The following is a 22,319-nucleotide window of genomic DNA, read 5'->3' as shown; positions in this document are numbered from 1 at the left end:
TAGGGAAAGGGTTTCGACTTGATACACTGCTGCCACATAAATTGGATGCAGGTACAACTAGAAGGTGTGCTTGCAAGAAGAGCTGAGCATTTCTTCACTGAATGTGAGAGAGTACATAAAGGTATGCTTCAAACTTTAAAGGTGCAGTCAAGGTTTCCTTCTTGTTGTGTTAGTTAGAAATTTGTGGTACCTTGCAAGGTATAAGAGCGTGGGAATCATGCGACTTGGAAGCATTTGGGAGGTTGATGTCAGAATCAGGAAGAAGCTCTATTGATAATTATGAATGTGGTAATGCTTTAGTGAGGGGAATGAGATGGAGTTAATTGAAGTAATTCAAAATTCATGAGATGCTGGGTTCTATTGATGCAGGATGTGAGCCAATGATAGAGCTGCTGGATATCATGCGGAGCACCCCTGGAGTATTTGGAGCTAGATTCAGTGGTGCTGGTTTTCGCGGCTGCTGTGTGGCCTTGGTGGATGCAAATTTAGCTGAGGCAGCTGCTGCTCACATAGAAGTCTGTTACAAGCATGCTCAACCACTATTGGCAAAGCAGCTGGAGAGTGGCTTTACTGTACTTCTTTGTGAGACTGCCGATCATGCCCGTATATGTTGAACTAAACTAGGTCCAAGCTACAGCATCACCTAACCCCACCATTCTTTCATTGTTTGGACAATTTTTCTCAATAAGATGCTGACTCCACCAATAAAAGAAAAAAACCTTAAACAAGCTCTTAATGAGAGTGCTAGATTGTTAATCTCTTCTGAATTTGTCTGGTGGCGATCTCTTGTGAAACTCCTCTGCAATCACTCCGGTGTGACTCTTCTTGCGCTGCAAGGACTTGCCTTTAAGTCGATCGAGGATATTCTATCTATGGTTCTAAGTGATGGGTGATCTCTTCTGCTCTCCGAGTGAATATTGCTGGAAACGATGGCTTCAGCTAGGCTTGCAAATATTCAGTCAGAATTACCATGGATTTGCATCTTTTCGCCCTCGATGGCCACTTCCAATGGGGCTGAGAAATTATGCATGCTGTAGCAGACAGAGATATGGGGCTGTCACTGTAGATAGGGTTTGGATCCAAAGGTTAGCAGAAAAGCTGATGATAAGGGCTTCAAAATTTCTTCGTTTTGGCCTGCCCCAAGGGCGGTGCCCAAGTGTCGTCTACCCTTTTTGGCTTTGGCTAAAATTAGTTTTGGATGTTTGGCTGAATGGGATAGTCCTCTTTAACAATGCTGTCCTTGAAAATTTGACTGCGTTGTGCTTGATGGGCTGGTGTAAATTAGGAATTTTCAGTCACTTACCTGAAGCTCTCACATTTCTCTTTGTCATGGTCTCCCTTGCACTAGGAAGCATGGAGTTTGTGGGAATTTTGAAAAGCACACTTTTGTTTTTTGTAATTAAAGATCATATACAACAAAGAATATGCAAGTGTTCTCATGAAAAGGTTATCTAAACAGTGGAAGAAAATCATGTAGGCATCAAGGGAGTTATCTCCAGCCTCAAAGGCGTACTGTAACAATTGCCCAAGCGACAATTTGACGTAGTGAAAAGGATCAGCCAAAGAGCCATGAAACATCTGAAAATTACGTTGGTTCCATAGGGCCCACATTGCCCAAATTTTGACCCAGCTGAAGAAAACCTCAAACTGAGAATGTTGAGGCTGGAGCACTCCAAAGAGTCAAAACCGTCTATGAAAGACGTCTGTGGAAAAACGAAGACGAAGGGCAGCCGAAATCTTGCGATAGAAAGGAGTGTCTACATTGCCATAACAGGTGTGACACTTATTCCTGAGCAACACTGTATCGAGAACATGTAAATGACGTAATATACCTTGTAGAAACGACCAATTGGTAGACAACCCACCACACATTGCTATAGGAAAATGTGCTCTTTGAGAGGCAAATGATTCTTCCATATGAGAGACAGTGCGCTTCCACCACAATCTGGATTTATGAATCTGCTTGTAAGAAAGCGTAAACAGGGGCAGTCAATAAGCGAACAGAACTAGTGGTGGAGAGGTACCAATCTAGCAAGCGAGAATCCATGACGCATGGAGGTATTGGGGCAAAATCTGCAAGCATGGATTGAATCTCTTGCCAAACATGACGATAATGAGGACGCAATTTGAAACGCTGAGCTGCATCACGAAAAGAGAGAACATGCTCATCAATATCGGCCACCTGATCAACTTGCTATAGTCTCTTTTGAGAGAGTCTCGAGAAAGTATGCTTGACATGGAGAGCGCTAGGTCAGAGTGTATGAGAAGACCCTACTCCAATGAATACTCTCCAATCTAAGAGAATTCCCAGAAGGGGATTGATCACCATACCATGATAAATGCACTGTAACAACCCTCCAATCAACTATGAGAGAGGAAGCAAGTGGGCAACCTAGAATAAGGTTTTCAAGCTCCAAATATGGCCTCCCAATACGATGTATGCCAATGACCAAAAGCAGGTGTGAGAGTATTGGCACATAAATAAGAAAACATTTGAGTCCAAGGTTATTGGGCGACTAGAACTGGTAAGCTGGCATAAACATGTTTTCGCAAAGCCAAAGTATTTGACCCTCTAAGGCGCTTAGGAGTTCATATTTTATTCATGAAGAGAAGCCTACGGCCTTTGCGATGAGAAGAAGTGCGGCAGAAATGCTCCAAGGTACATGACATGAGGCAATTCAATCTTTTTTGTGGAAGGATAAGAGGAGCAAATGAAATTGCACATATGCCACTAGAATACATTCAACAATTCTGAGACGCACATGCAATGGCCAAGTCGATAATTTCAAGTAATGCAATTAGATTCAAGACGAAGCCAAATCCAATCAATTTTATGCTTAGCAGATACATTCCATCTGATCCGATATCCCAAATGGCGCTCCAGAGTGTGAGAAGATTCAATCTCACCGGCCATAATAACTTGTGCCATTCATAAGCCTTTCAAGGGATCAACTTGGACTTGTGAAAATTAGGTTTGAGCCCAATCACCAATCCATAGAGATGTAGAGTATGCATAATTTGCTGTACATAATCATATTGATTTTGCGGTGTAAGCAAAGAATCATCTGCGTAGGCTTGACCAATGAAATGCTTTCCAGATGTTAATTATAGACCATGCAAGTCACCAGATGAAGTCAAAGGCTCTAAATGCATAAGCCAAGGGATCGATCGAGAGACCAAGGATCGACAATATTCCATCAAGCAGACTTGCGGATGTGCTATGAGCATGTAGGAAATACACAGCCCATATGAGTTTAGGCCCAAACCCAAGCTTTTGCGTTACTTCAGCAATATAGTCCCAAAGGACCAAGTCAAAAACTTTTTCTATGTCTCCTGCATGACTAGCACATCCTGCTGAATGTACTTTGCATATTCCATACCAAGAAACACATTGGCTAGGTTATCAGTAATTTGGCGTTGTGGAATAAAACCATACTGAGCTTGATGTATGCCTGAATGCAAATAATCTTTGATACGCTTGACAAGCATCTTGGCCAGTAACTTATAGATAACATGCATGAGAGTGATAGATCGCCAATGGGAGAACTCCTCACACAGAACCTGTTTCGGCAATAATTTGAGAAGGCCCTCTTTCCAAGAAGATGGCATCTCTTGGGTTTCCCATGCCCTCTCCATCATGAATAACAATGGATCCTTGAGATGATCCAAGAAGGACATGAAAAACTCTACTATGTGTCCAACCGAACTGGGGGATTTACAATGACCCAATTGCCTTAAACTTTCTTGCAATTCTAAAGGGGATCGGGGAGCACCACAGACGGAGAGTGAGAGAGAGAGAAGGAGACACACACAGATATGGGTGGGGAGACTGTGAAGTGGCAGCTCCCCCTATACAGTATACTCACTATAAGTATAGGGTAACAGTGGGCGGGCGCCCATGACCTGGGCGATCGGTCAAGGCACATAGGCCTTAACCCCAACAACCTCCCACTTAAAGGCCAATGTGCCTTTAAGCAAGATCTACTAGTGTACAACCAATAGAAGGTGAGATATTCTCTCAACCTATGTCCACTGACTCTCGATGAGCTAGTGCATCCGGCTCCACTGATAGACAAACATCCCGCTGCGGAAGCCACATAGAGCTAGCTCCAAGATCTGCAAAGAGTCTACAAGAGCTCATGCACTCCTGCAAGTATCAGTCCGATACTTGCAAACCTCCCCTATGCTCTATGTCGAGATCAGTCATCGAACAACTAATCAACCCTGTTGCAAATGCTTCCACTGCAGCTGCTATGTCGGGCCTCGAGATCAGCATCTTGTACATGAGGACATCGAACGTTGATGCAACCCTGGCAATCTCTGCCACCTCCAACTCAGAACTCAACTCATGGCAATCCTGTCCCCTATCATAGAGACCATGGCACTCTACTACGAGCTCTGGAGTGACTCCTCGTGCCCACCACATATCACATGTGTACCAAGAGTATCCATCTGTCCTGAATCTGCATCAAGCTCTGGCATAAGCATATCAAGAAATGACTCCACAATAGCCGACATCTCAGCATCCATGTGAGTCATCTCTGTCATCACCTCTGATGACTCATCTTGCTGTGACTCACTAGAGCTGTCCTGCTCTACCTGTGCATCCGTAGACGCAACCTGCACAACAAGGTCACTGCTCTGCACTCCATGCAAAGCATCCTGCAACCCATAAGCAAAAGAGACTCGCCTGCTCTCTCGCTCTCTACCTGGCTGTATGATCACAGAGACAACACCGTCTCTCTCGTGATCCACATGCAATGGGTAACCTGTACCACTCCTGGCACCTCTCACAATCACTAGCGAACCCAAATGCATCACAAAATCTCGCTCTCGTAGCGAAATCTAACATCCACAATCTCTAAGCTGACCAATCGAGATCAAACTCACTGTCAAATCTGGCACATAACGCACATGGCGCAGGGTAAATCTCATACCACTGGGCAAGGACAAACATACGTCTCCTGCACCTTCAATGTCATACACAACACCATCAGCCATGTGCACACAACCAAGTCTCCCACTAGAAAACGTGCTAAACCACTCACAATGCGACATGACATGGAAAGTAGCATCTGAATCTAGTAACCAATGTGAAGACAATGTGCAATCCGATATGCAATCCGTAGACATAAGATCGTCTGAAGACAAGCTAGATGTAAATGTGACATCGCCGTCACAAGCATACTCAGTAACCACCGTACTGATCTCACTAGCATATGTCGTGCCCAAATCTGCATCACGCATCTGTCGCCTCGGTTGTCTCAAACGCCTGAAACATCGACGCCTAATGTGCCCTCTATGTCCACAATGCCAACATGTCAAGTCTCTATGCCGTCGAGACTTGCGTGTGGGATCAATCTCTCCCATGGACATAGAAGTGGGACTAGACTCCCCAGTAGACATGGATGTCGCGTACATAGCATGTAAACTGTGCCATAAAGCATGAGTTGTAGTCTCCCTCGAGACCTGCCAGTCAACAAACTCAGCCAGATGCAAATGAATCGTAGACATGGCTAACTCATCAAGATCCTGCCAATCATCATCACGCATAGACTTGGGCTTCGCCGATAAACCACGCAAGGGTTTATCCTGCCCCAAATCTGCCAATGCAACAAGCATATGCTCCTTCCAAGCAACAAAATCTGCACCATCAAACTGTGTCAGACCATAACGCTAGAAGTCAAATGAAAAATCAGCCATAATGCTCACAAAAGAGCAACCAACAATGAGTAGCAAATGTCAACCAAATCAGCCCTAAACTGGCTCGAATCGCATCAACAAAAGTCTGCAAATATGGCTGCAAATCAGTCCCAAAACAGCCCCAAAATTTAGCTCTTAAACAACTGCATAAACAAGTCACAAACGTGTCCTAGATCAGCCTACAACTGAGCCATACATGGACACCTGCAAAGAGGAAACAATGGCTGAAAATTCAGCGCCCAAATAAGCCCTCAAACCTGCCTGTAAACTTGTAAAACTGTAGCTGAAACCTGCTGAAAAACCTCAAGCCATTAGTGCTTGAATCCGGCTACCTAGCTCGTAGCCACACAAGCATACATCACAACACACTCTTGTGAGTGTGTCAAGATAACTGTACGCCTGTCAAACCGTGAGCTAATCACCAAGACTACACTGTGCGGTATCGATGCATATACACGCACAAATCTTCTACCTGCAGAGAACACCGCACGCAAATGCTGAGTGCAACCCGCAATCTCTACCTAGATCGCATAAATGATGCGCATAAAACTCCTGGGAAAATTTTGCCAAAGTTTCGTCAGTAAAATGGCCACAAAACCAGTAACCAAACTGACTGCACGCTCAAAACCATGAGCAACCAAAGCACATCAAACCGCACTCCAAATGCATGCACCAATCTCCACACTTTGCACACATCATTGCAAACACCTGCAAATCTAGTACACAAATATCTGCTCTACCTGTGACTGCCAAAAAAACATGCTCGAGGCATACATTGCCGAGCTCAAAATGCAATCACACTAGTCTCCCTGAGCATCAAACCACATAAGGCATACATTGTATCCTCCCACCTCTGAGGAAACTTGCAGCAAATATCACTCTCACATTTGAGAGCAAACCATGTGTGGAATCCTCGACACACAATAAACAACTGCTGCTGCAGAAAATTCAGCGTTCAGAATTTTAAAATTCTGATATGACGAGCGCGTCCGGAGCATGCCAAAACCCCAAAGTAAACTCCTGGATCACATGTATCCCTGAGCATCAAACCACATAAGGCATACATTGTATCCTCCCACCTCTGAGAAAACTTGCAGCAAATATCACTCTCAAATTTGAGAGCAAACCATGTGTGGAATCCTCGACACACAATAAACAACTGCTGCAGCAAAAAATTCAGCGTTCAGAATTTTAAAATTCTGATATGACGAGCGCGTTGGGAGCATGCCAAAACCCCAAGGTAAACTCCTGGATCACATGTATCCGAGTCCAAGTGTGCAAAATATGTCAAAAACACTGTTTTCGACCTAAAAACGCAGCAAAAAATTGCTGCTGCAGCAAAAATTTCAAAGGTCAAAATCAACTCAAATGGACATCACCATTGCGTCCGGAGCGTGCCAAAACCTCAGGTTACACCTTAACCTTGCATAAATCGCATTCCGTATGCAAAAGTTATGCAAAAAACACTGTTTTTGGGGCCCGAAAAATGACATGCGAAAATGAAAATCTACATTCTTCCTACAAGTGTGGCTGCAAATAACCATACACACTTGCAATACACTCTTCCCTCAAGCTTGGGAATGCCTCTCAAGCTTCCATGAGCACAGATCTGGTGGTTGCTCACCGATCTCAAGCTTCCACTGAAAGCGAGCTCACCATAGCCGAAAGCTCACTCCTCTGTAGCACTCCATCTGTCGCGAAGCCAAAGCTCTGATACCAATTGAAGGGGATCGGGGAGCACCACAGACGGAGAGTGAGAGAGAGAGAAGGAGACACACACAGATATGGGTGGGGAGATTGTGAAGTGGCAGCTCCCCCTATACAGTATACTCACTATAAGTATAGGGTAACAATGGGCGGGCGCCCATGACCTGGGCGACCGGTCAAGGCACATAGGCCTTAACCCCAACAAATTCTTCATCAGTAGAAGGAGCCTTTAACTCCTGTGCTTACTGTGGTGCAATGATAGGATTGACATGCGATAAAAACAAAGAGCGCGCTTGTTGTGCTTCTTGTGTAGGATGAGTAGGAGCAGAAAAACATTCCCATAATGTGTCACCAAAGCATCGGCAAGCTCTTGTATGGAAGAAGTCCACTCCCAGATGGAAGTTTAATTCTTTTGGTCCACTCCCAGATGGAAGTTTAATTCTTTTGATAGCTTGACTCTGATGAGTATGATGCAAGTGCTTGAAAATTTTCTTTGAAGCACAACCTTTATCTTTGAATGCATGCTGCCTAGCTCGAGTTCATTGAGACTCAATATATAGCGACCTGAGAGTAATTCAGCTAGATGAGCTTCAGAGAGCTGAGAATTATTGGTCAAGTGTATTAATTTTTATTCTTAGCTTGCTTCACCTGCCTTCAATAATGAGACATATAATCCTTTCCATAATCATGAATAACATGTTGAACTCGCATAACAAAACGGTACCACGCCCTGTCAATATTAACACGTGTTTGATACAAGAGAGATGAGATGGTATCCACATGCATATCGTGAAAAGTTTCGTGTGACAAATATGCATTATTGATATGTAATAAATGCTTCCTCGATAATATGGCAGCATCTTGCATGTAGCCAAAGTGTAATGATAAACTTATGGGAGCATTATCCGAGATGCCAAATGAATAGTCGATGCTCATTTCACATGTAAAATCCTCATACTGCTGCATATGCAAAATATACCATTTGTCCAAGCGAGAACGATAAGAGGACAACACAGTGAGTTGAAAAGTAAATCTTGGATCATCTTTATGCAAAGAATACCACATATCCGTTGCATTGCATTTTGACATCAAGTGCTCACATGACTGTCTTTCCACAGATAACATATGGGAATTTGCCAGTTGTATTATCCTGAGGATTCGATGCATTATTGAAATCCCCACAAAGAAATGCATTTGATTGCCAATGGTAATATGATATTTCATTCCACCTAGCCTCACCCTATCGGCAGAAGTTGTATAGGCAGATACACCTGCAAATTCAAAGACTCCCCCATTCACCATACATTGGATTACCATCCACCTCCCAATAAGATCATTAAAAACGAGGATTGGTTGCAGTTCCTGGCGAACAAGCATAAGTATTTCTGAATTATTATTAATCACATGACCCTGCGTAAGCAATCCAATATCCTCCGAAGTAAGATATTTGCCCAGCATGAGTATGCTGATTGTGCTCCCGTAAAACCACAATGTCTGCCTTACATGTATGTACATAGTGCCAAGTAAGCTGCCACTTAGCGTGATTGCTTAACCCACACACATTGTATGAAATGCACTTTAAAGAGCTATGCATCATAAGTAATAAGTACAATGGGCAAAGAAAACAGGGCGGCTTAGTTGTTGCCATGCCTAACACATCCTCATCAATTGAAGGTGGATGAGGAGGTGCTGTCTGACAAGACTCCGGGAAAATTGAGGGGGATGTACTAGGTGAAGAAGAGATAGGTCTTGAAGTTTCCCATGTGACTACGTCCTTGTAAGAGTAACCGACCTTGTCCCAAGCCTCTGCCAGAGACTTGTTATCATTACATAGAAGCTTCTTCTGAGAGAGGGTGGGAAGAGAAGGCACATATTACATGCTTTGATCACTTTTTTGGGGACTGTCCAAACCTCTGTGTGACTGAGACCGGAGCTTTACATAATTGCGTGAGGAAGGCACATATTTTGTGTTTTGATGATATTTTTAGGGACTGTCCAAACCTCTGTGGCTGAGACTGGAGCTTTACCTTTATCTTTACTCTTTTCTTTCACTTTATCCTTTATCGCTCTAGAATCAACATGCATCTTTGTCAATGCTTGTTTCCCTTTGCCTTTATTTCAACCATTTGCCACTATATTAGAAAAGGTTCCAATTATTGGAGCCTAATGCACAACTTTAGCTAATGAAGTGGATTGCGGAGGAGGCACAATTGAGGGAGGGGGTTGAACATTTGGTTCATGAGATTCTGTCACAAATTGCTGACGTGTCAAGCCATGAAGAACGAAGCGAACGTGCACATCTCGGCCAAGGAGGCTAAAACCGAGAAGAAACAGCAGAAAAAGTTTTACCAACTTATAAAGTCTTGTCGAGAGGCCTATTTTTAAAGAGAAGTTCTGGACCCCATTCGATGGGGCCCTAGCAACCTAAAGAGAGTAAATAAAGCTGGACCCCCCCACACACACACACAACATCGCAGTTTATGACATGACAAACATTATGGAATCCTGCAATTTACGTTGACATGCTGAGGTGGTAGACAATACGGAATCCCACAATCTATGCTGACATGCTGACGTGGTAGATAGGAATCTTGCAATTTACGTTGATGTGATGATGTGGTAGCCTATACGGATTTTTGTGATTTATGCTTGCTGATTTTCAGTGCCAGCTTTTGGGCCAGATGTCTCATGGAGCCCTAACAACCTAAAGTCAGTAAATAAAGCTGGACCCGCATGCACGCGCGCGCACGCGCGCGCGCACACACACACACACACACACACACACACACACACACACACACACACACACACACACACACACACACACACACACACACACACACACACACACACACACACACACACACACACACACACACACACACACACACAACGTAGCGGTTGATAACATGGCAGGCAATACAGAATCTTGCAATTTACATTGACATGCTCACATGGTGAACAATACAGAATCCCGCAATTTACATTGACTTGCTGACGTGGGAGACATCATGGAATCTTGCGATTTACGTTGTTGTGGTGATGTGGCAGCCTGTATGGATTTTTGTGATTTATGTTGGCTGATTTTTAGTGCCATCTTTTGGGCTAGATGCTTTTAAGTTTAAAGCTTTTCATGTAATTTCTTTTCAAGGCCAAGGGCCTTTAAATAAGTGCAGAGAGCTCATTCTCTAGCATGCTTCCACGTGAAGGTGCAGGGATTGGAGTACCGGTGTTGTACTGAGTTCGATTCCATATAAAGAAATAAAGAAAGGGGCACCAACGTTTGGGGTCAGTGCTCTCTTGGGGTGGAACTCCGCCACTCCCCATCTTGTGTCGTGCATCTCTTTGAGTTTAGTTGTTATTTTAAGTGCTTAAAGTTTTTCAGTCTGTTCTTTTCTGTTGGCACATGGTGCCCGTCTCCCATGACAGTGGTAATAGAGCTTCATGTGTGTGATTTTTTGAAAGCATGTAAGTCCGCCAAAGAGCAGACAGAGCAAATCGGTGCTTTCAAAGTCTACTGGAATTTTATTTGAAGTATCTTTGTGTTCTGACCTCGGACTTATAAGCCACTCCCACCCTTACTTTATCGCACATCGGGCGCGCTCCATCTTCATCACTCTGTCTTACAGGGAATAAACCATAAAAATCACTTGCAAAAGAAGGATCAAGGATTTTGCAAGCAGCTATTTTTTCTCTCAGAGGTAGTGCCATGCAGTGGTGGATGTCTATAGCTACCAAGCTTCACACTCCAAGGACTTGGCAAGCTTTTAAGAAATTTTTAAGCCAAAGTTACATGCCTTTTGGCATCTTCCTTCAAAGTGCAGCTTCTGGCAGAGTGGGGTATCTTGAAATGCTTGCCACATAAACCCTAGTAGATTACAAGCTGAAATTTTTGGACATCTTGCAATACGTGTCTCTGATCGAGATGATAACCTTGGAGGTCCAATGTGATTAGTATGTCTTGGGACTACCATCACCGCTACAGGAACACTGTCTGACCAAGAGCTTATGGACCATGTTGCGGTCAACTACAACCTCATGGAAGGAATCTAACCCAAATTGTTGGTGCATGGTTCGGAATGGAAGGCATTTTGACTTTTGAGCTTGATTGATGTCGAGAATGCTTTCAGTTTCTGAATCTATTTGAGAACTTGCATGGTGATCCCGTTTGAAATTTATTTGAAATGGATGGTATCTATTTTAAACTTGTCTTGGTAACTCTGGTTTTAATACTGGTTGCAATGCTTGGTGATTTTACTCACGGGTGGAGTAGTGCGAAATGCTGTTTTGATATTGTCTGAACCTTGGAACGACGTAGACGAGATGTTTGGGGAGCGTTTTGTTGTATGCTTAAAAACCTTGGAATGACATAGATGGGATGTTTGGGGAGCGTTTTGTTGTATGTTGAAAACCTCGGAACAACGCAAACGGGATGTCTGGGGAGTGTTACGTTGTATGATGGAAAACCTCCGAACAACGTAGACGAGATGTCTAGGGAACATTTAGTTGTATGCTTGAACCTCCAAGCGATGTAGGCTGCGGCCTAGGGAGAGTTTGGTTGTACCAGTCCTTTGAACCCATGGCCCTTACCTTTTCAGGTTATTTGGAGGGGGAGTGGCGAGGTATTCATTGAGTAGCTTCATACCGTAGACCGTCTATCTCCGCGGAGTGCTCACCGGCGCTGTTCATTGTGTCTTGTAACATGGTAACATGCATATGTGAGCATTTTTGTTGCATTGTGATATGCCAACCACTGAATATATTGGATGAGATTATTCTAGGAAGCCAACCTAGGAAATCAAGATCTCCAATCTGGAATGAGATTCCTTATTGGATGAGATTCTTCTAGCAAGCCAATGACCCACGAAATCAAGAGCTTTGATTTGAAATGGGAAAACTGATTGTCCCTCGGAATGTCCCTCAGAAATTTTTGAGCTAACCTAAGTTGTTTTGCAAATATATGGTAATCTCGGATGATTACTTTCTTTCACAAAGGGGGGATGTCACAAACTCCTGACGTGTCAAGCCAGTGAAGAATGGAGCCAACTTGCACATCCCGGCCAAGGAGCTCAAACCCTAGAAGAAGAAGCAGAAGAAGTTTTACCAACTTAATAAGTCTTGCCGAGAGGCCTATTTTTAAAGAGAATTTCCAGCCAACTTATGGGGACCCCGTCCGATGGGGCCCTAACAACCTAAAGATAGTAAATAAAACTGGAGCCAAACACACACACACACACACACACACACACACACACACACACACACACACACACACACACACAACATAGCAGTTGATGACATGGCAAACAATATGGAATCCTGCAATATACGTGGACATGCTGACATGGTAGGCAACACAAAATCTCGCAATTTACGTTGACTTGCTGGCATGGGAGACAACACGGAATCTCGCAATTTATGTTTCTGTGCTGATGTGGCAGCCTGTACGGATTTTAAGTTTAAAGCTTTTCATGTAATTGCTTTTCAAGGCCAAGGGCCTTTAAATAAGTGCAGAGAGCTCATTGTCTAGTATGCTTCCACGTGAAGGTGCAGGGATTGAAGTACCGACGTTGTATTGAGTTCAAGCAATATAAAGAAATAAAGAAAGGGGCACCAACGTTTGGGGTTAATGCTCTCTTGGGGTGGAACTCCACCACTCCCCATCTCGTGTCATGCATCTCTTCGAGTTTAGTTGTTATTTTAAGTGCTTAAATTTTTTTAGTATGTTCTTTTCTGTTGGCAGGTGGTGCTTGTCTCCCGTGACACATTTCGATTCCATTAGCAAATTTTCCCTATTTTAGCTTAAAAGGATGTTAACCAACAACATGATCACTTGAGTGTACTGATATCTCGCTGTAGGAATATCAGTATCCCAAAGGATACAAAAACGATTAGTATTTGCATCCAGCTTAGGCGGGCAAATCACCTTTCTCGTTTGAGCAGCCGATAAAGGAAGAAAGTGTGCGAGAAAAGTCAAGCACCTCAACTCATATTGGATACTTGTGACAAATTAAGCTCTAATAATCCTTAGTGAGAGCCCATGGAAGGACATGAGTCATCTGCGTATTAAAAAATAGTGGGGACAATTCCAACAGTGAATAAAAACACTTCATAGACGCCTCTTGCGCCAAAGTAAACTCCGGGAATTGCCTGGCACTTTCATAGGAACTCAATTCATTGCCAAACATCCTATGCAATAGGCATGCTACTAGGCAAAAATAGGATACATTAGGGGAATATTGTGCAACCGGATCCATGAGCTCTTGCACTAAAATACACACTTCTGTATCATGAGTAGCACCATCCCACATTTTGCGTGCATCTTGAAAATCCTACTGTAAGCAATCCTTGATGATTGACAAAGCATCTTGAAAATCCTACTGTAAGCAATCCTTGATGATTGACAAAGCATCCATGTCTGAATCATCTATGGCTTTCCATGATTTGTAAGTATAATACATGTCTGAAGGTTCCATCGTGGACAAAGAGAGCAGCAAAGCTGAAAAGACCTATCTAGTGATGCTACTTGCTATGGTTGAGATTGCTTCTATGGTGGAGGCTTTGTCTCTGCTCTGCTCTTGGATGCTCCGACGGTATTGTATTCTCCCTAAACTCTTCGCTTTTATTCTCCCTAAACTCTTTGCTAGATGTGCTCTCTCTCTCTCTCACACACACACACACACACACACACACACACACACACACACACACACACACACACACACACACACACACACACACACACACACACACACACACACACACACACACACACACACACACACACACACACACACACACACACACACACACACAGTAAAGTACTCAAAAATGCTTGTTGGAAGCCAATTTTCTTCTCACCCCCCCACAGTCCCCCCCCCCCCGGCCCCTGTTGGCATGATAGGGCTCTCATTTTTACTGTGCTACCTGCCTTGTTATGGGACAATGTCCTTGTACAATAAATATAAGTGCCTTTTTAAAGGGAGTGGAAATCCTCTGCCATCGTCATACGGGAATGGCGGCCCCTTCCACCCTCGGACCATGAACCCCCTCTCCCCAGGCGATGGTATCCGCTGGTGCCTGAGGAGCTCACACAGTAGTGGGCGGCTTGGCTCCTTCATTTTGGCTGCTCTAGATGCATGCAAACCAACCTATAAAAACCAAGGTGAGGGCACACCTTGGCCCTCACTTGGCCTGGGATTAGTTTTTCTGTTCTGCTCTGTGTCGTTACTGCTTGAACTTTCTAAAGCTATGGAGCTTGTCGCTCAAACATCTCAGGTACTGTGGTTTACCAAGCTCTCGTTTGCTTTTATTGAAAGTCTAAATAATATGTAAACACTGTACATGGTAAGATTTGCTAGGCCTAGGCATTATGGTTGGCCTTGGGACCACTTGTGCATAAACAACGACGGTTTGTGGTTTTTCTGTCGAAGGGAAAGCTTGCATAGAATCTGGGGGTCACGACAGAATGGTGTAAATGGCTCTGTAAATAGCCGCTGCAGGACTTCACCTTTGCATAAATTTTTATGTGTATGTGTGTGAGTGTGTGTATATGTGTGTGTAAGTATGATGGTTTGGCTTGGCTTGATGGCCATTCTTAACATCTGCTACATCTGGAGATGTATATTGCTTGATGGGGAACTGGTTTTTTTGTCCCGACTGTGTAAATGGAGGCAACATTTGGTGATGGCCGTTGGTCGTTTGGCTCTGATTCTAGCCACTGTAGGACCTTGCAAAAACCGGCATAATGACTGGTTTTGTCGCTGTTTTAACTGGTTTTTTCTCATTGGGAAATAGAGTTATTCGTTTGATTGTTACACAGAATAGAAAAAATGAACAGATGCCTTGCACAAACTTGGTCAGATATTACCTTTCTTTGTTTAAAAGGATGCTAATAGCTGTTATCATGGGTCTATTACTTCTTAAGGTAAGTAAATAAACAACTACTTTGGGCTCTTGACATAATAACCGAGCTATGGTTCTTAATCTATTTTTTGATAAACAGTATAACATGAGACATGACTGGCAAGATTGGAAACTATTTGTTTAAAAACATTTTTTGCCACACCTAGGCATGCGTACAGTATTGCCCTCGAAAGTTCATATGAGGCGAAAGTGTGGGGTGTTATTTATCTCTTCTAGTACCTTTTTGTTGTTGAAACAGTAAGGCATTATACTTAAACAGGGCCGGACACTACCGTTCTTTATAGGATGCTAAGGACTTGTAGAAATCTTGGGATTTTGAAGGTAAGAATATAGATGGTACTTTCAGCTTTGGCATAGTTACTGAGCTATGGCTCATGATATAAGGTTCCGCTTTGTAAAGATGAAGTCTCGCTACTCTACTGACCGGTTATACTGCCATTTTACTGGTTGTAAAAAGGGAAGTATTCATAATCCTCATCTGGTACCATCGGGTAATGAACAATAGGATAAAGTGATTAGGCATCTTACACTGATAAAATTGGACATGACCACTCTTTGTTTAAAGGGATGCCTATGAAAACTTGGGATTGCTACTTCTAAAGGTAAGTATATGGTTGCTACTGTAGGCTTAAACATAGCTAACAAGCTATGGCTAACAAATAAAACTTCACTATTTTAAATTTTCTAAAAGAATGAACTCTTGATATTTGGATTCTTGGTGGACTTCACCACTCAGATTAGAAGGTAGATTGAACCAGTCATTTTGGAAGTAATAAATAAGGACTGCTAACATATAAGCTTGTCTAAAGTAAATTAAATTTTGTTAGATGGACATGGATAACAATTGATATGGTCCATTGATACCTGTAAAACACATCCAAGGCTAACTGAATTGTTGTCTTGTTTGTATGGATGCAGGTAAGGACTCTATCCTATCTTGGAGGGTTTTATTTTCTTTGGCAAGCAACCTACTTAAATGAAGTACTCACTGAGGAACGGGGAAGTTCTTTTACTACTAGTCTAACAGAAAGAGGATCTCTTTCCTACAATCATTGTACCTGAATAATTCTGATACTGAGTTATTTTTGTACATATCTATTCATTGTACGTTGGCGAGCTGTCTTTTGAATGTAAAAATTCAATTATGTCTTATTAATTAAGATTTAAATAGCTACACACACATCGTATACATAAGGTTTTTCCTTTCTGGGGGAAACGGGGATGCTGGCCTAGGAAATTGTCTTAGGAATGGAGCTCTAATTTGGACCCACAGTCTGTAAATCCTTTATTGGTAGACTGGTGTTAGGTGGCCTCTTTTAGACTCTCTTTGTGGTTCCCTGCTCACGGCTACCATAGTCTCTGACTTTGCCGGTTGAAGGTTTGCAGGACCAAGTATACATTACAATTTAGACACTTTTGCTAATTTTATTTCACCTCTTTTTCAGGATTGCTCACGTTATAGAATGACAGCTCGCATGAGTACTAATCATAACCCTGAGAATCATGCAAGGATTCTCGATCAGATTAAGCTTTACCTTAAATACCATAAACCAAAGAATGCCTTGGCTACTAGAACTAGACCTTTCCTTGCTAGGAAGGCCAAATTATGTATTACATACTATGGCAAGAAAATGTAAATCTGACTTCACTGTTTTTGCAGACTCTTGCTCTCTCTCAAGGACAAGAACTAACCTCGGAGCCCCTCTCTGTGGCCTCCTCTCTTGTCCTCAGATGTATTAGCAGCTTGGATGCTTCACAGCTTATTTATGATTCAGCACTTGCCTCTGATAAAAAATTATCTATCTTGCATATGTTGTCATTTAATGACTGGGTTAAAATCCTGGCTACATTGGACAAAGACTCCTTAGAAGGAGTTAATTTGTTGTCCCAATATATTGCCCAACTTCCTGTCCTAGCTTCACAATATCAGCAAGAGCTTGTACAGTTCTCCTGCTCTGGCGCGGAGCTGTCTAACTTCCTTAGAAAATTATGTGGGCTTAACCCCTCGTTTGTCTGCACACCAAATACTCCCTCCATCCCTCAAAATGGGGGTATCTTCTGTCAAGATAGTGCAACACTGGAAGCAGTAAAAGAATTTCAAAATAATCTTTGCTCCCTCAATGATGTTAACCTCCTTGAGATGGTACCAAAAATATCTAAAGTTTTTCCTGTCTTACCAGTAAGACAAATCAAAATTGAGTCCCTCGGAGTTGACCATCAACTGTGGGTTCTGCCAAACAAAGCCTTCTTGGCTCCTATTCTTAGTGAAACCTGGGTGTACCTTGCTAAACTTCGTGCCTCAACTGTGGAAGACTGCAAACTCAAAATTCTTAAAGGTGGACAGTTCCTGGAAAAAGGGGAGCTGATTAAAGCACCTTTCAACCTTCATCTCATCGACCACTCCAAATGCCCTTCAAATGCAGGATTATACATACGCACTAAGGGTAACATGGAATTTTCTAAAAGTAACCCGAATTTCTACAGTGAGTCCATCTGGAATATCTTCCGCCCCTGTGTGAAATGTGCTTGTAGATTTCTTGACCCCAAAGCTTCCTGTGGTTCAAGCATCATGTGGATTGATCATGTAATATGGTTCATCCTCAACCATTTGGATTTATTATTCCCAGAGAGAAACCAGTCGACTTTCATCTATCCCTCATCTGCTCCTGGCTAGGTGGACAAGCTAAGCAGATTGTGATTGCACAAATTGCCTTTAATATCTTCCGTGATCTTATGCATGAAATTCTGAAAGAGCTTAAAGTAGATGAACCTGGTCTATACCTCACCACTTATGCTAACTTTAAAGGGGTCAAGCTCATCACTAGTCTTCTTAAACCTTGTATTGAAGATGAGGATTCTCCTGCTCTAAAAAGAGCTAACTCCCTGGCTACTCCCAACTGTTTCACATCTTTTTTAACACCTAGCTCCTCGTCTAATCGAGGAAAAACTTGTAGCTTTACAAGAGGAAGAGGCAGGGTTCCTGCAATCAGAAACTTCCTTGAAATCTAACCCATGAATATATTGCAGGTCTCAACAAACCCATGTGGAAGAAGGATTCTCTGTAGAGAAGATCCGAAATGTGGTGCTATCTACATACACTGTCTCTTTCACAATGTACTTCTCGATTGGATTCAACCAAAAAATCTTTTTTGTGAGTGCTTTGACATACTTTTTGGGAATCATAAACTGCTTGACAATATTCTCATAGGATGGAAATATCATCATCCTATAAAAGGATTAGTTTTAAATAAGGACTTCTTCGACAAGAAGCAATCCCTTATTGTACATGCATTCATTTTTCCACATTCTGAGGAATTTTGAAGGAATTGGTAACCATGTCTGCACCCAGGATCTCAACATTATTGATAGTGCCACAATACGCAAGCTATTGGCTAAAGGCCTCAATCATATACCTAACTTTCCAAAAAACCCCTACCTTGCCCTATCAGCTTTACTTAGCTGCCTCACTGACCTTGTCAGTGCTCTCCGACCAGAGATGACAATCCTACCGGACTTAAAGGAATTAGTGAAGGAATGCTTCCTTCATAGAATTTCTCAACTTCCTAGGAAGTGGCTTTCTTCTGATAGCTCTTGGCTTACATCTCAACTAGCTCTTGATTTTCAACTAATCTCGGATAAATGGTTTGTGGTCAGGCTTGACAAAAGCTCCAACTGTCCCACTATTATGTGAAAATACCTGGCTTGAAAATCCGCTCGGGATCGAGTATCCGGTAAAGAATTATGTCATACTGACAATACGCCTCAAAATATCTCTAACAAGATTTCTAAACATTTAGGACAGCTTGGGTACTCGGTAAGTAACACTAAGTTACCAGTACTATTTCCTACATATAAATTCCACAAGCATAAGTTCAGATGGATATCTGGTGCCTCCAACTGTATCTTCTTTGATATCACCAAAGATATTACTCTCTATCTTGACCTTATCCTCATAGAATTTGAGCTCATTTGTGTAGATAGGCAGAGAATCTGCTAGGATTTCCTAAATATCCAATATAATCCCTTTTGGTTAACTAAAAACGCTACAGAAGTCACCCTTAACCTTCCTCAACATATCTTCCACATCTTTCTGCTGATATTACACAATGCTACGAAAACATTCCACTTAATGGGGATCTCGGCCTTAAGACAGTTTTAGCCAAGGTTATTAATTTAGCCTTTACCAATGCTAAGAAGAGAAAATATCATTTCATTCCCCTATCCAAGAAGCCTAGATGGATTCAAGCATCTCGCTCCATGTACCCTATACACTTGAATGAATCAAAACTTTGCTCCTATATTTCTTGGCTGTTGAATAACTGTACTATTATTTCAGGCGGCTCCTACTTTAACCAATGACTTGGCATCCCTATGGGCTTCTCTTGCTCACCAATTATGTGCAATATCTACCTTGCTGTCTTTGAATACAGATGGTGTCTTAAGAACATGAAAATTGACCACAAAAAACTTCCACTATTCAATCATACTTTTAGATACATGGATGACTTGCTTAGTATTAACAATAGGGAGTTCTCTAATGAGATTGGTCTAATTTTACCCCCACCACCTAAAAATTGAGCCCACTTCCCTCCAAGATAACTCGTCATTTTTTGGGGATTTTTGCAAATGTGTCCAATTCCTAAATATTTCAATATCCATTCACTCCCCATCTACAGGTGGATATGACCTTAGGTTTATCTGGAGAAAGGATCTTCTTAAGCTACCCCACATGGATTTCATTGAAAGAAATAGCAATAGGCCATACAAAGCCTCTATTTGCTCTTGTATTGGTCTTCTTAACTTAATCTGCTACTCTTCATCTACCCCTTCCTTGGCTTGGGAAGAGATATCTGTACTAATTCAAAAAAAAATACTACTATAACGAACTTAATCAGAATCATATCCGAAACACTATCATACAAGATCTCATTAGGCATAACTGGCCTGGACTATTGTTTCAGAAAGAGAATCTCATCTCTCTTATAAGGTAGTAGGCCCATACACAATGGGCCTACTACCGACCCATTGTGTGTGATGCCTGGGTTAGGGCGGGTACACACACACACACACACACACACACACACACACACACACACACACACACACACACACACACACACACACACACACACACACACACACACACACACACACACACACACACACACACACACACACACACACACACACACACACACACACACACACACACACAAAAGTATTGAGAAATGCTTGCTGGAAGCCAATTTTCTTCTCACCCCCCCACAGTTCCCCCCCCCCCCCCCCCCGGCCCCTATTGGCATAATAGGGCTCTCATTTTTACTGTGCTACCTGCCTTGTTATGGGACAATGTCCTTGTACAATAAATATAAGTGCCTTTTTAAAGGGACTGGAAATCCTCTTCCATAATCATACGGGGAAGGTGGCCCCTTCCACCCTCGGACCATGAACCCCCTCTCCCCAGGCGATGGTATCCCTGCTGGCACCTGAGGAGCTCACACAGTAGTGGGCGGCTTGGCTCCTTCATTTTGGCTGCTCTGGATGCGTGCAAACCAACCTATAAAAACCAAGGTGAGGGCACACCTTGTCCCTCACTTAGCCTGGGATTAGTTTTTCTGTTCTGCTCTGTGTCGTTACTACTTGAACTTTCTAAGCTATGGAGCTTGCCGCTCAAACATCTCAGGTACTGTGGTTTACCAAGCTCTCATTTGCTTTTATTGAAAGTATAAATAATATGTAAACACTGTACATGGTAAGATTTACTAGGCCTAGGCATTATGGTTGGCCTTGGGACCGCTTGTGCATAAACAATGACGGTTTGTGGTTTTTCTGTTGAAGGGAAAGCTTGCATAGAATCTGGGGGTCACCACAGAATGGTGTAAATGGCTCTATAAATAGCCAACCGCTGCAGGAATTCACCTTTGCATAAATTGTTATGTGTATGTGTGTGAGTGTGTGTATATGTGTGTAAGTATGATGGTTTGGCTTGTCTTGATGGCTGTTCTTAACATCTGCTACATCTGAACATGTATATTGCTTGACAGGGAACTGGTTTTTTGTCCCAACTGTGTAAATGGAGGCAACATTTGGTGATGGACGTTGGTCGTTTGGCTCTGATTCTAGCTGCTGCAGGACCTTGCAAAAACCGGCATAATGATTGGTTTTATCGCTGTTTTAACTGGTTTTTTCTCATTGGGAAATAGAGTAGTTCGTTTGATTGTTACACAGTATGGAAAAAATGAACAGATGCCTTGCAGAAACTTGGTCGGATATTACCTTTCTTTGTTTAAAAGGATGCTAATAGCTGGTATAATTAAATCATGGGTCTATTACTTCTGAAGGTAAGTAAATAAACAACTACTTTGGGTTCTTGGCATAATAACCGAGCTATGGTTCTTAATCTATTTTTTGATAAATAGTATAACATGAGACATGACTGGCAGGATTGGAAACTATTTGTTTAAAATTTTTTTTTGCCACACCTGGGCATGCGTACAGTATTGCCCTCGAAAGTTCATATGAGGCAAAATTTTGAGGTGTTATTTATCTCATCTAGTATCTTTTTGTTGTTGAAACAGTAAGGCATTATACTTAAACAGGGCCGGACACTACCGTTCTTTATATAAGCTTGTCTAAAGTAAATTTAATTCTGTTAGATGGACATGGATAACAACTGATATGGTCCATTGATACTTGTGAAACACATCCAAGGCTAATTGAATTGTTGTCTTGTTTGGATGGATGCAGGTAAGGACTCTATCCTATCTTGGAGGGTTTTCTTTTCTTTGGTAAGCAGCCTTACTTAAATGAAGTGCTCATTGAGAATGGGGAAGTTCTTTTACTACTGGTCTAACTGAAAGAGGATCTCTTTCCTACAATCATTGTACCTGAATAATTCTGATACTGAGTTATTTTTGTACATATCTGTTCATTGTTCCTTGGCCAACTGTCTTTTGAATGTAAAAATTCAATTATGTCTTATT

The 22,319-nt window shown here is 42.3% G+C and overlaps 1 protein-coding gene across 8 annotated transcripts in view; it reads left to right on the top strand.

Moving 5' to 3' along the window:
* GALAK (galacturonic acid kinase) overlaps nt 1-761 on the top strand; it is an 81,476-nt gene extending 80,715 nt beyond the window's left edge. For 7 of the 8 annotated variants that reach the window (XM_086522928.1, XM_086522931.1, XM_086522936.1 and 4 more), the window contains 3 exons: nt 52-121; nt 199-288; nt 370-761. In XM_086522928.1, coding sequence (XP_086379054.1) covers nt 52-121; nt 199-288; nt 370-614 — 405 coding nt within the window. In that variant the 3' untranslated portion in view covers nt 615-761. Of the gene's footprint in view, nt 1-3; nt 122-198; nt 289-369 lie in introns of all 8 variants that reach the window. The other variant, XM_086522934.1, reaches the window with a different exon arrangement.
* The last annotated feature ends 21,558 nt before the right edge of the window (nt 762-22,319 follow it).

The sequence above is a fragment of the Adiantum capillus-veneris genome, chromosome 11 (assembly GCF_014529385.1).
Source record: "Adiantum capillus-veneris isolate H3 chromosome 11, ASM1452938v2, whole genome shotgun sequence".
In the NCBI taxonomy this organism is placed as follows: Eukaryota; Viridiplantae; Streptophyta; class Polypodiopsida; order Polypodiales; family Pteridaceae; genus Adiantum; species Adiantum capillus-veneris.
The sequence above is the reverse complement of the archived record's forward strand: the minus strand, read 5'-3'. Positions and strand labels throughout refer to the sequence as shown.